Source organism: Lepisma saccharinum, chromosome 3, assembly GCF_977018435.1.
Source record: "Lepisma saccharinum chromosome 3, izLepSacc3.1, whole genome shotgun sequence".
NCBI lineage: Eukaryota > Metazoa > Arthropoda > Insecta > Zygentoma > Lepismatidae > Lepisma > Lepisma saccharinum.
In genome coordinates, this window is record NC_139231.1 from 119,341,688 (window position 1) to 119,357,484 (window position 15,797).

Consider the following 15,797-nt stretch of genomic DNA (forward strand, 5'->3'; position numbering starts at 1 on the left):
TGCATTTTTCGCTGAAAATTTATACGTAGTACATCTCCTGTGTGTGCCTAATCTTCAATAATTTTCCTCATGTGTCATATTTCTTTCTTGAATTTGTTGCGGTAGCAGAGGAATATCTGGCCAATCTTGGTGATGACACTAGCAATGTGAGTTGTATGTGTCCTTGGGAAACAACAAAAGAAGTTCAAAGTGAGTGAAACAGGAAGGGTAGACTGCAGTGGGGTGGCGTGACTTTTTCAAAAGTGTTACCGGCTATCAGTACGACAATTATGCCTGCTCGACGTTATCACCCCCTCCCCGGTAAAGAAAACATGTCTTCGAGCTAGATATTTGTTCATTTCGTTCTTGTTTTGCAATCAGCACAGTGATTTAGGCACAAACACTCCTAGAAAGAACTACCACTCTTGAGACAGTTACCACGAAAACCCAATGAATAGTGGTAGACCCTTGTCAACTCTTCATCTGTCTCTGTTTCTTTGCAATGAGGTGCGAAGGGAAAGAAGAAGAACCACACTTTTCTCGGGTCAGTTTGACGTTTGTGAGGAGAGCACTGAGCAGACGACAGAACTCCGCTCATTTGTGGAAGGGAAGCCCAGCAGTACGTACTACTGTTGCCAATTTAGTATTTTGGAGCAAGGTATGTCCAAATCACGAATCACACCAAGGAACTATATTTTCGTCCTGGTCTCAGTTGTAGTTCAATCCAGCCTTGGCTCTGCAGTTTACCTCTAGTTGCTTCACAGAAATGGTATTCCTATTTTAGGCGGGATTTAGCTCTTTTCTGCCAACCCGATGTGACAACACTGGCTGATCCTGTAGGTTTGAACGGCAAGAGGGGCCCCTTAACAGGCATATGAATAACCCCATAGCACACTATGCCCCAAAGTCCTTCCCCACTCTTTCCTTGCATTGGCGCCCTTACGTTGCCTCTTCAGGGTAGCGGAACGGTCTCCCTCTTTGCTTCTGTCGGCTGCAGAAAAAATGTAAGCAACTTGACGGCAACGTTGTCATTTTATTGAAACAACTTTTTAATTCTTTACATTTTGCTGTTATTTGCGGTAACACCGGCTACATGCACGCCTACCTGCCTCTGGTAGACTGTGATGAAAAATAAAAGAGCATCGCATGGTAGCAGCACACAGTTTGTGATCTTTGCAAACTTCGATACTATGGGACACACACATGATCTAATTTATATATGTATATGCCTAAGCATAACATCATCGTAGGGGAGAGAAATCAACAACCTACCTGAGGATAGGGAAATTAGCACCAGTATTCTGGCAGGGAAACTTTAAATTCCATACCTATTGCTTAGGTTACTGATATTTCTATAATCAAATGAGCTTTTTAAAAATTTTCCAAAGCTGATAATAATCATGATGTAATCCTAACCTCCTACAAGGGAGAGAGAAGTCAGTGAGCTTTACCATACCCTTACAGTGCATGTCGTGTCTACATTGTGCAAAATAAAGAATTTATTTCTACCAGAACCTGTTCATCTACAAAAATATTGGTGTAACCCATATCAATTACTACACACAATTTCTATAGGAAGCTGTTACGTTTTCATTGCTGTGTCTACCTCATAACTGGATGTGTATGTTCTTAGCATGAAGTACTTACTTAAAAAGAAGGCAAAGGTTCAAAGCAGGTAATACTGTGTGAAGCAGTGTTGAATTCAGCCACTTTCCTCATCAAAATTCACGGGTGGAAATGTCATAGACATCAAATTATAATACTAATAAAACAACACTAATAGTTTTAAAATGCTATCATTTTAAGAATGATAATATTAGAATCAATAAAATAATGGCAGAGACTATTTTCACCAGGTTACGTCCACCCAATTTTTTTTTTTTTCATTTATTATTTTTGTGAAATTTGACTGAAAAAAAAATCAGCATTGGACAGAAGTTGAACTTCGTTAACATGTAACAATCACTTCGTATACTGCTAAGGGACGGGAAATAAGTATTATTTAGAGGGGACAGTGACAAGTTCTTATTAAGTTTTAAATTGTCAGGTGAATTCTTCTGGGGAGATTAAGCTTTATTTTTGGGAGGGACACTATTAAGCTCTTGCCTATGAACGTTAAATCTTAGATTATCATGGAAATTCTGTTGGGAAAGGGGATTGAGCATTACCTTGGGGGGGGGGGGGATATCCAGATGTGGAAATGAATGTTAGGTCTTAGATTGGCACAGAATTTTCAAACTAAGAGGGATCGAAATTTCAAGTTCAGAGGGGGGCATTCAGAGCTTTGGTATTAAATTCATATGATCATTATTTAGGCTGTCATCTAACTGCATTCATTATCAAGTGGATTTTACTCTGGATTATTCGCTAAACAAAATGGCGCTGGGTGTCATAACTGTCCACCTTTATTCTTTCACTCGTAAAACTTAACATCGTATACATGAAAAAGTAGTGAAGTAAAATATAGCACCGTCTTCTAAATAAGAATTCAACGGGTAACTATTTTTGTTATTTTACGTCGCATTTCTGCAACTTTAGGCTAATGAGTTATAGTTAGACAAACCATTAACTAAGGGGGAAGCAAGGGAGCATCACAAGAGTGCCGAAGCAAAGTAGATGCTAAACTAGCAAAAAGAGAAAAATTTGGAAGGAGTAAAGGTCTTGTGAAAATATCGACTCCTTACTAAATTGTTTTACTGGCAGTTTCGTAATAAATACACTAAAAATTTTCTTTCCTCGCTCCACTGGCAATGCTGCTCACGGTGTGCTAGGGCACATTGAAGGAAGGGGGCATAGATTGAGCATAGAGGAAGTGACCTCTCTTGAAAACCTGTATAATTTTTCACGGTTCACATTTTGTGATAATATGTACAAAAAAGTTATTGGAGTTTTTGATTGTCTTACAAATTACTTGATATTGTACCTCTTTTACACCCTTTTTGTTGTTGACGCCCTAGAGCAAAAGTAGAAAAAGTTTGGCATCATGTGAAAGTATTGACGCCAAATTAAATTAATATTCTTGTAAGTTTGCAAAGAAACAGATATAAAAATTTACCTGCTCCCTTCGCTCTCAATTATCGGTGTTTGACATCTTGATAAGATTATTGTGAAGGATTATACTATAGCTGCATTACAATTTGATGTGTGTTTTGTTATTTAGCATTATTTTTCTTACACTTTGGCCTGATCGCGACGATAAGAGAGTGATGATATGAAATTGATGAACGGACACTCACAAAGAACACCCATGCCCAGGTCGAAATTTGAACCCGTGACCCTTGGCATCATAGCACGCTGTGCTAACCACTCCGCCACGAATGGCAGATGCTGCATTACCAGACACAATCAATATTGTTGGTATTGATTAATAAAATATAATCCTTAGTGTTACACGAGGGTTGTTTGAATATTTTAGCAAATTTTCAGATCATGCCGCAGCTCATTAGGTTAATAGATCACTTTACAAACAGTCCAAAAAGTGTTTCTTCAAAAGGTCGTCCCACAAATAGAGCACTTCAATGGCAAAATTGCACGAATATTGCTTCAAATTTATTTTTCCAGCAAGCCTTGTCCAAGTGATTTCTTCCTGCAGGTGCAGCATTTTAAGGAAGTTGTTATATTAGAAATGCCTATTACTGTATTGTCTATTCCCTCTGCTGTAATAATTGTACTAAATATACTATAGAGCGACCACAAACAAAAGAACCTTCGACTAAAATCCCTTGCACCCCTTCCCCTCAATCCATTCAGCTCGGGCCATAAGGAAGCATGGTTCACCCTGCCCCTCCCTGTCTCACGGGAGTATGGTTCACAGGAGTACCAAGTCTGCGCAGGTTTTTTTGCTGGTGGTTCCTCTACACACAATAACGCACTGTAAATAACCCAATACAACAGAAAAATAAATCATGTAAAATGTACATTTCTCTCTTGTCGCAGGAAGTGGATTTTGCACTTTAGATACAATCCAGAAAATTTGGACTATGAAATGCTTTAAGCATAGGAGGAGAATTTGTTGCAGGAGGCACCAAATTCTATTTTAACTGTCTACAGCTCTGTGTATGAAACAATAAATGAATCAGTGATACGAACCAACAAATACAATATTGATTCATATGTACAACACAGTACAAACCAGTTTTGGTTAAGACAACTGCAATTAAGACAATTTGGTGTGCCCCACTGGTGCAAGCAGGGTGGAGGGAGCTGATGGTGCTGCTGATCTTACTGAAATTTTGAGAAAATCACATTTTTCAAATGAAAGCTGTAAAGAACTCGGGGAAAAGACAAAATGATAGAAGCAACCCCCTCTTGAAACGTTCCCCGATTACAATTTTTGTACTTCAACAGCTTTTAAAATAAAGATAAAAATTTATATTTACATAATATTTTATTCCGTATCCTGTCTTCTTCCAGAACGCAGCTATGTAATATCGACTTTACAATTCCAACCCCCTCAAAATCAATCAGTGTGCCCAGTTAGATTTTTCCTTATTATCATTAAATTGTGGGCATTTGAACATTTATTCTCCATCCAAAATCACTGTTTACACATAATTTATATTCTGACATCTCAAATTATCTAACCAATCATGCTTTCGGCAAGTCGAAAATTTACATCTACATTTTAAGATACAACTGTTGACCACTTGACAGGCTATTGCATTCAAGTTAAAATCAGTTACTACATATTTGTCAAAATAATTTGGGGCAGATGCATCCAAAATCTTGGGGAGGATGGGCAACCCTGGTCTTGCATGAAAATAAATGCACACCGATGTAAGCTTTATTCACATCAACAACTAAAGAATACACACATCCGTGTAAGGACAGGCCAGGTTGTAGATTATGCACATGCAATTTAAAATCTGTTGATTGGCATCGTAATCACAAATCTGCAGTTAAAAAAATTGTCTGTCACGTCTAGAAATTGCAAAATAACCCTGTCAATTACCGCTATGATTCTCCATACACTAAGATGAAAACCATGTTTTCTGATATGAAGACGTCCACTCGAATATGATACCGCTAGAGGCGCTGGTGTACGCGCATGGCATTCGAAGTAAATGGAGTTTTCACTGCAATGTCTGATTCTTTTACATGAAGCATTTCTATGAATGTGATAATTACAATGATATTTGTTACAGTGGTCGCGAAGATATCAACGAACATTCTATACAGTCGACCACATCCTGTTATCGTCACACTTTTGTTAATAATACGGGAGAAAAAATACACGTGAAATGCTCTTGGCAACTAAATTTTTGTGTATGAATTAGGTTTATTATTATTATTAATTTTTTTAAAGATATACACACTGAAGCATTTGTATTCTTGATATTTACGGTCTCTTTTCTTCCACTTTAAACTAATCGCGGTGATGATGATAATGATGACTGCATGAAACGACAAGGGGAACCCCACAAAACTTTCTTAGTGCAATCGACATGAGTGTAAGGAAACTTTCAAACCAATGGGGCAAGCGACATGGGATGTTCACACTGTCACACTAGTGACATACACTTCCAGACTGTAAAATAGCATTCATTGCACATGAGGGTCCAAACAGCAAACAACACGTTCATATGGCGTATTCGTGTGCTACTTGTTACTTCGGTTGGAAAGCTCCTTAAAGGAAGGGTGCTCAGACCGAAGCGACGCACTACAGGGGGAGTTCCCAACTAAGTGACAAGCGACATGGTGCCTTCAGTCTATTAGCAAGCATTCGCTGCTAATTGTGCGAACAACAGATAGGCGACATGATAAACCGCACATTACAACAACAGATCTAGGCGACACGATAAGCCACACGTATCACTTTGTCGTTTGTGCGTCGCTCAAACTGGGCCATTTCCTCAATAGCTTGCAACATGTTGCAGTGGTTTGTTGGTCGCGCATGCGCGATGCAATGAGTGTCTTGCTTTAGGGAGATTGCGTACCAAAGCGACAGTCATGCTGCTACCATATGAAATGTTGCTCTTGATTGGCTCGTTTCCAAGCAACATGTGTCGCTTCGTTTTGAAAGTTGCCTTGGACCAAAGGACCCATGTCGCTTTGGTGTGAAATCCTCGTATCACTTTGGTGTAAAATCTCCTTGAGGAAACTGTGCAGTCAGAGCTTGCGTCCCTACGGTTCGAATGGCTGCATTGATTACGGACTGATCGCTTCCAAGTGACACTTGTGGTTTGTCGCCTCGGTATGAAATATCTCTCAGGATACTATTTATATTCTAATAACATAGAAAAATAAAACTCTAGTACACAATCCAACACCTGACGTCCTGAATCACTTTGCGATGTTTCTTCTTGTGTTATGCATTCTATTTATTTATTTTATTGGTACTACTTTACTATACCGGAGACACCTATCAATGATTTATTTCGCAATTTTTAGCCCAAAAACCATTGACGTTAGCCCAAAAATTCACGGTGACTCCTCGAACAATCACGGGGACGAGGTATGCCTACTAGGTTAGGTTAGGTTCCATTAGTTCTCCTTTCGTTCAATTTAGCATATACGGACAATACGAGAGCGTATTGTGCTCTCGTGCCGAAAGCAAATGGCGGCAGCAGCAATAGCACGTCGGAAATAGATTTTCGTAGAAAACCACATGCATTCACATTAAAATGGATCAAAACTACATTCCCGAACATCAACAACACTACAGAAAATGATTTGCGTAAGTACTTTCTCCTGTAAATTTGAAGAATTCCGTCTCCGGTATAGTAAAGTGTTACCATTTTATTTTACATTTCTTTCCAAATTAATGCAGTTTCGTGACTGTAAATCACTACACGAATATAACTTTTTCCATCAATTCACGTACCGCATTTTAAGACAAACAAATCTACACAATATATTCCAAAAACAAACTAAGCCGCATTACTTTCATAATAAAATAAGCACTCGTACTGCCATCTATGTTGTCACCTGTCTCGGGAACTAGTTTCTTGGGTCTACTCCACACTACGTTATTAAAGGCACTGTACCCATACACCCTAATAAATCACAAAATCAATAGGTGTCTTTGTTATGTTGCTAGACTAACACATGTAAAGATTAGTGAGAATTCCAGGTAGGAATGTGATCTGTATTTTTCACAGGGGGGTAAAGCAGGCTCTCAGGGTGGCAGTTGCCCCCCTGCCTCCCCCTCTAGCTATGGGCCTGGCTTCAGTGCAAAGAGAGTCAAAAAGTGCAACGAACTAGACTACTGTCGAATGCTGACAGGTTACAGAAATTTTCGTGGGATTTCTCCCCCACCCGGGCTACCCCTTTAATTCATCACTGGTGTGAAGTATTAACTCGTGATTAAGAATTATATCTGACGGTCATCTTCCAGAGCGTGGCTGGACTCTAGTTTACGTCCTTCTTGCCCGTTTAAGTCTTTCTTGCGCACTCCTTCTTGCCAGTTTACAAAACCGTGCTAGCAGACAGCCGGCGCTCCGGTACGGTAAGCAAGTTTTTCTTTTTACACTTTCTGTCACTAACCATTCACGGGAAAGAGGTATGCCTACGAGGTTAGGTTAGGTTTCATTAGCACTCATTTCGCCGCTAAATATGTGCTTCATCATCGAAAAATGTCCTCAGTACGTTCGATCACACATACCCGGACAACATCGGTTTTTCTTGATTTTTTCCTCCAGGAAATTTTTCCTCGCCTTGGGATTTACTTTGTTGAATTCCTTATAAAATAGCCTTTCCAAAGATATATGACACGTATTCCTTAGGAAAAGGACGTAAACTAGAGTCTTACCCAGAGTCTCCTAGTAGAAACTACGTTGAACAAATTGGCGGGAAAATCTGAACGCTAAATCGAAAACATAAGTATTTACAATTTGCGAATTATCTTTGGTATTTGTATTCCTTATATCATGCTGCATGGATGTATCACATACGACTTCCACTTCACCTGTTTTCATCATAAACTACACTACTATTATTATATTTGGAGGGTTGATAAAAAGAAGTTAAAAAAATAGCTCTGATTACAATACCCTATCGAATGCAAAAGCAAAGTATGACAGATTCAACTATTATATAGGAAATTAAGATAATTTGAGTACAAGGGGTAATATCACTTTTTCTGTGAAGTAGTGATTTCCTCCCACTCTGAAAGTTAGCATTTTCTCTGTTGTTTCAAGTCCACTTTATACACATAGGCTAATCGGGACTGGATCTACAGTTTAAAGTGGGATCCGAACAACTGTGTCATGTTCCCCCACCCGGTATCGAACCCCTTGATTACAAGGCGACGGCGTTCCCACAACGCCATCGGGGAGGGCCCTGGATTGTATGTTGCGATAGCTGGATTCGAAACCAGGACCTCTATCGTTAGAAATGTCACATAATATTGTTAACGAATATTCGAGCACAATGGTTCGCTGTACGTGACAATTGTCTAATGATATTTCTTTTGCACCCTATACTAAATGTAAAGGCTTTCTTTTGCGTTTACGTGTGAAAAAAAAAGTCGATAACGTTTATAATTTTTGGGTTGCCCGCAATATCAAAACTGCATTTCACGGAACATTCAGGGGTATCACGTATGTATGTGTATATTTAGCATTTAAAAAAAAAAATTCACTCACCTTCCCGAAGTAACAAGCCCAATGTGCCGGTGTCCATCCATAAAACACGTCTTCTTTAAGTACAGCCTCTTCACCATCTCGTAATAATAATAAACAGAGATATTGAACGTCCCCATCACGGCTGGCTTTATGAAGAGGGAATTTCTCCTGCAGAACACCTTCATTTTGATCGTTCCATTGTCCGAATATATTGACAAGTTCGCTATTCATCTTCACTAAGCAAATTGTAGTTTTTCACTTCCACTTGGCGTTCTTAATGTTATAAAACAAACAGTACTTAAGCAACTACAACAACAGTTCTTTCACTTGGACTGAAAATTTTCCAACAACAAAATTACCACGCTTTGGCTAGGCTTATGCCGGTAACTGGCCAATGCTCTTTCAGCATCTCAGCATCATAAGCAGATGACGTGAGAACCTGAAGGGATAATCGTATTTAGTTTTCCTTCGTAATTTGTAGGTCTCTCCTAAAGCGAAACCTTCCTGATTGTTAAGATTTGTACATATTTATAATTTTCTAAACAATATATTGCGCATAACTATAAAAGAAAAGGGAAAAATGCATACATTACATTATACACAATACAGTGCTTCGTACTTCTGGTAATTTTCCAGCCCAAGTAGGGTGTAGGAGAACAGACAGAGAGTGACTTATCGTTTATACAGCATAATTGTCCTACAGTTAACTGTCAGATTAGGCCTTCCTTTGCACACAAATGTGCAACACAGAGAGTGAATGTATTTTTAACCTCCATGAAGGCTTGAATTCCATATTGGTGTGAGCAGAAGTGATCTTATTGCGAGTGGCAAAAATTAATAAAATAAACGCATTTATTGTAAAGCCAGCGTCTGAACATAGAATAGTCTGAAGAAGAAATGTTAGGTGGATGGATGTTTGGTCCAGTCTTGGGATGAGGTGGGGGATGCTCCTATGGTAACAATGAGAACTGGGGGGGGGGGGGTGCTTGCGAAAAATTTTACTAGCTGAGGCAGACATGCCCTACTTCTCGCGCTCAAAGTGGGAGGAAAGCGAAGGGACGAGATCTGTCCATGCAGAGATTTATTCAACATCCTCAATTCTTTCTGAAAAGTCCCCTAAATTTTTTCACCAAAAATCCAATTTATGGTTGGTTTGACCTTTACAGCACCCCCGCCCCCCCACAAAGGAAATTCTGAATAAAATCATCCTCCATCCAGTTAGGATAATTTGCACATAGAGCACAGATTCACCTATTATAGAGTGACATACAGGGTGCGAAATCCCGGGGGAACAGGGGGAATTCCTTCCCTACGGTCTTGATCTAAAATCCCCCCGCAACCTTTTCCGAAAGGGGGAGAGTTTTTGTTCTAACAACAAAAGATAAACAATTAGTTTTGAAGTCGAATATACTTCACGGGAATAATATCGAAAACACACACAAACATCGAACAACAGAGCCTCGTCTCCAAGGACACTCAACCCAGGCAGCAATCCCCAGAACACTGAAATTAGTCCGATTTTTTGTTTTCTTCTCCATTTCTCATCGCCTTTCGTCAGCTAGCGCAAAATATATAAATAAAAAAACTTACTAGCTTTTAGATGTGATTTTTATATTGGCAACAATTATCTTCTTAACGTCTCTTCATTTTGGCCATTCTCCTACTCACGCAAATCATTTCATAGCATTAGCAGCAGTGTAGTAAAATATTCAATTTGCAATAGAATTTTGAATGAAGGGCAATCGATATAGTATAGTGTATATTCTAAAGGTCCCGGGTTCGATCCCCGGCCGGTTTCTAACGTTGGAAGCGGTCCTGGCGCCCACCCAGCGTCGAACAACATGGGTACCTGGGGGAAACCCTGGGGGGGGGGGGTAAAGGCAGTCAGGGGCGTGATGCTGATCACACCGCCCTCACGACCGGATCAAGAAAGTGTGGGGCGTTACCCCCACATCCCCGCTAAGCACAGGGGAACACTTTACCTTTTATATTTTATAATATATTATTAATATATATATATATATATATATATATATATATATATATATATTATGAGGTTGGACAAAATAATATGAACACCCACCTAATATGGTGTGGGACTACCTTTGGCTTTGAGAACAGCCTCAATCCTCCTGGGAATGGATGCATACAAATCCTGGATGGTAGTCAGTGGGATGCTATGCCATTCCTCAACAAGAAACTACTTCAATTCCTTGAGATTGGCTGGCGGAGATTTCTCCAAAGGAATTAAACATATCACCTCCTGACAGTTGTTGACTAATGGGTCTACTACACTGACAGGTGATTGACAGGTCAAGATTAGCAAGAGTCTAGAAGCACCTGCATACCACTCCCCCACCCCTCCTGCCTTTTTTGTTATGGATGAATACCTCCTCCTCTGGTCTTCTTCTTTTCTCTTCTTTCTTCCTTGTTCATACTTCTTTTTTATTCATTCCTTTTCTTCATCCTTTCAACTTTCTCTAACACACTCTTCCATTCCTTGTTTATCTTGAGTCCTCAAAGATGTTGCCTGTATAGTGAACAAGCACAGAAAATATAGGAGAGAGAAGAAAACTTAGGAGCATTCCCATCGGTTGATGAGAAATTTTTTCTTTGTGGTCAACAAGAGCTACTACTTCGAGGTGACAAGCGACAATGACAGTGACCTAATAAGGGAGATTTCACACTGTGTCGCCTAGAGGATTTCACAAGTCGAAATTAGGTTTGTGCGGCCTTTTGTGTCGCTACGGTGTGAAACGTTGCTGTTGATTGGCCCATTCCAATCGACATGTAACGCGTGTCCCTTCGGTCTGAAAACTTCCTAAGTCTTGAAAATCCAAGTCACAAGGATGGAAAATTAGGGCCTTGTTAAGGTTAGGTGTGAAGGCAGGCAGACGACAGCACCCTAAAGGATCATATCCAAACCTACAGGAAGAACACATCTTACTTCAATCTCCAATACGGAATGATAAAAACTTCTGGTGAGTTGATTTTAAAAAATGTGTCCGAGATAAAGAGTGCCGTGCCCAGGATTTTCAGAAAGGAGAGGAGTTACACATACTATTTTTGGTGGTCAGTCCTGATTTTGTCATTTTTTTCCTGTCTGACGTTCTTCTTCTTCTTCTTTTTTTTTTAAAAAAAAGGAATACTGGGTCAAATGGGGTTATGACCTCACCAACCCTCCGTTGGGCACGTCACTGGAGATAAAGGAATAAGCATTTGATCACACTGGGAGTCGAAACATTAGATGTGTTGGGAATGGAAGGGTTTTCATTATGCATTAATTGTTTCGTGATCCAGCTGTATTCGAGAAGACTTCCTTTGTTTCGTGCCGATATATGACAAGACTGCGGAAGCTGTGACAGGCATTTTTGAACACTTGTGAGTGCTAAGGCCTGAATCTGAACAATTTGGTGGGTTTCGGCTTTTATGTTTTTATGCCTGATGAGAAGAAATGGGCAAACACACATACTGAGATGGTTCCGGCACACAATGTTCATGCATGGAAACAGAGGAGTCGAGTGGTAAAAAATGTTCCGATTTCACTTTCTGGTTAAAATGACAGCCTTACAGTGGCGACGATTTAAGGGATAGTTGCTCCCCATTTTTTTGCCGTAACATTTTGGCCTCTTAATGTTAAGCCTTGTCTACCAAGAGAAAGTAAACTTTCCTTGCACCGTCCCCCCTCCCCTCTGTTTTGGAACCCAATTGCCACCACTGGTCTTAAACATACAATTGTGAGGTTCTTACTATACCCCTTAAAAAAATGGTGTTGAGCCTCCCCCCCCCCCCGAAAGGAATTCCTGGATACGTGCCTGGTGCAGGCCAGGGAAGATGTGTGTGTCATCGTTCTCATTAAACCAATCTTGGATAGTGCAAGCAGTATGAATGGGGGCATTATCATCCTGGAAGATGGTATCCCCTGCTGAGAACATTGCCAGTACCGTTGGATGGACATGGTCACCTAAAATGCCTTCATACACCTTGGCAGTTAGCCTTCTTTTAACTATGACAATAGGATGCAGTGAATGCCATGAAATGACCACCCACACCATTACCCTACCGCCACCATGCTTCACTGTTGGCACCAGACAGTCTGGATTGTATGCTTTGGTTGGTGTTCGCCATACGTAAACATGTCCACTGGTGGGGAATAGTGTGAAGGTTGATTCGTTGGACCACATGGCATGTTTCCATTGGTCGGTAGTCCAGGTTTTGTGCTCCTGACACCACCGACATCTCCGTTTGGCATCGTCCTGCATTACAAGAAGTTTGGCAATAGTGGCTCTGCCATGGATATTCTGTTTATGCAGGTCTCAGCGCACTGTTTTTATTGACACTGCATTCTCAACATGCATATTCAGCTCAGCAGTCACTTTGGTTATGGTGGTCTTCCTCTGAGCACCAACAATCCTCCATCCTCCTTAATGCCCTCCTGTCTCTCTCTGTCAGTTTCGCCTTTCTGACACTATTCTGTTTTGCAGATATCGTTTTCCCCTGCACTTTGTATGCTGTCATGACGGTAGATTCAGTAGCTCGCGATACACCTAGTAACTTTGCGACCGTTGTTACGCATGCACCAACTAATCAGCCACCAACAATTTGCCCTCGTTGGAAGTCTGTAAGGTCAGACATAATGGTAGCGCAACACAACATGAAGCCATTCACAGGCTTAGTTGTTGGTCATACTTCTGGCAGAGGGATCATAGGACATGGAGAAAACAAAAGATGCATTCTGTGCATGCCAGTGCAGTCAGCACACAACTCCGAAAATGGGGCTCATCTAATCGGGTGTTCATATTATTTTCTTCAACCCCTATATATTGTGTGTGTGTCTATGTGTGTACTCCTTCCCCCCATCAATCTGCAGTGATTTCGCACCCTGGTGACATCAAGGATTAAGATAGGGATTCAGAGAGTGGATGCCCTAAACTTATGAATGTGTGGCACATTGGTATATCATCTACCTTTCCAGAAAATATACCTGCCCTTCAACATATTTTATTTCTAGTACTCAAGGTACTCACTGCACATAATCCCAAAGCTCATGCAAATATTTTACTCATAAATTACAAAAAAAAAAAAAGTCATGGACACACCAGGGTGTAGCTGTGACAATATATTATTAATTTCTTAATTAGGTTTAATTCTAACGTGGTTGAAAGTGGTGCATTAAGAAAAAAATAATTTCCAGAAATAAATTTCAAGTGAAGGAGATACGAAGGAATGTACTGAAAGGGAATATGCATCAATTTTACATGTTCTGCTATTAATGCAGAATTCACAGTTTTTAGACCTTGCTATATCTTCATTGAATCATCTTTGAAATAACACCTTTCATCACTGAAGGGCTGTTTAGTAATGTTATAAGATTTGGTAAATCACTATTTCTTAAGGGCTAGTTTTTCAACCTGGAGGCACTTGCAACGGAGAATTAGTTTTTGTATCCTTCATCGAAACATTTTCTGCTGGATGGACAAACATTCCAGCACAATGGTTTTCAACTGATCATCAGTCTTACACCTGGGTGAACAGGAAGTCAGATGGTTTCAAGTACAGGCTGTTGTAGAGCAGTAGTCAAACATTTCTGAGCTGAACTTCTGAATCAGTGCCTGTGTTCGGGCTGAAGAGTGAGAAGACACCTAACAAGATACCTCTACTCTTGTTCTCCATTGCCATCTATTATGCATGCAAGAGTCTTAAGTATATCACTGCAGTGGTAGTCACATGTTTGTTGGTCATGCCATTAGTTTTTTGTGTGTGAGCAGAGTGCATTAATTGTTTGGATTGTTCCTTTGTTTCAACATTCATAAATTAAAACATACCTCATCTCCCATTCAATCTTTTCCAAGAAATCACCTCCCTCTCACAGTAGAACTTCAATAATTAAGGCAGACCCCATTCGATGAGTCCTATGCACACAACTTGTGGATGTATGTAACAATGCCATAGAGAGCAATATCAGTGGAAAACTTGAAATTGTCACATCAACAGTGTTTCACTATTCAATTCATAGCACTGTGGCTAAACACCTAGGCAGGTACGCAACAGATCAAAGCCCATGACCAACAACAGGAGCTATTAGAGCAATAATATTAACGACAAGGATAATTAGATGATTTCATCAACAAAATATGGGAGTTATTCTTGAGTAAACAAAAAAACAATCGATCAGACAATTTGATTATCGATGGTGGGGAAAGAACTTCTGGTTTGGGCAATTTTCCAATGTAAACAAGTGGAATACAGATCGTCACCGAGCTCATTTTCTCATAAAAGATCGGAAACGAAATGGATCACTTGAAATTTTTGAGTGATATAGAGAAACAAACACAACTAGAAAAGATTGGCATTTCCCAGATATTTTGGATGAAGATTTACGGAAAAATAGTAGTCTTTTCTGAGATAATGTTGATCTTCCACTAGCAATTTCGTGTTAAGACTTCTGCAGGTTGAAATAAAGCTTACATAAATTATAAACATTGAAATACTTTAATTTTACAACAGTGAAATGTATAATTTTCGACATTGTGTACTCAAACACAGCCTCTTTAATTGTATCATATGGCTTAGAGAGAGCGTCGTCAGAAATTTTTGAAGGGGGTAAAGGCCAGTAATAAAAGCAGAATAGTAGAAATAATAATAATGTTATTATACAATAACTAATTACTAAACTAATGAAATAAAAAAAAATATCATTCAAAATTTATTATTATTGTTTATTCATTCGTGCTTTTCTATTCACAAGCCGAGTGCATATCCTGCATAACAGTTACAATACTGAAATAAAATGTACAGTTATTGTATTTTATTATTAACTTTTGCAAGTATCGTTCAAGAACTTTAGAACTTAGTAAAAATTTTACTAATAAGGTTTACTTTGACTATATTAAAATTAACTTAAAATTATAATTTTTGGAGTACTGATTGATTATAAACCGTTCCAATTTTTAAACATGTTCGTTAGACAATTATAATTTTCGAAACACTTAAAATATTTTCATTTGATTTACTCCAGTGATGTAGTGTCGACCATAAAGCCTATTCTCTCGTGTTTGTGTCCATTCTTTTCGCTTTACTACCTGAATCCACTGATTTTTCCGTATTGTATCTGTCTGACAACTATGCATAGATACCAGAGAAAAAATATTTGTTCCCAACCACGTGTTGTAACCAATAGCCACACAATGATTGTCACCTTTACCCCTTTGAACTCCCACGTTATTCTATTCAAAACCAGAAGTGAGCCCCATA

General features: G+C 39.4%; 1 protein-coding gene across 5 annotated transcripts in view; it reads right to left on the reverse strand.

The window, feature by feature from the left end:
* The window catches only part of LOC145985364 (uncharacterized), an 88,796-nt gene extending 79,878 nt beyond the window's left edge, over positions 1–8,918 (reverse strand). For all 5 annotated transcript variants that reach the window (XM_083119303.1, XM_083119306.1, XM_083119305.1 and 2 more), the window contains exon 1: positions 8,565–8,918. In XM_083119303.1, coding sequence (XP_082975429.1) covers positions 8,565–8,774 — 210 coding nt within the window. In that variant the 5' untranslated portion in view covers positions 8,775–8,918. The remainder of the gene's footprint in view (positions 1–8,564) is intronic.
* Positions 8,919–15,797: the final 6,879 nt, after the last annotated feature.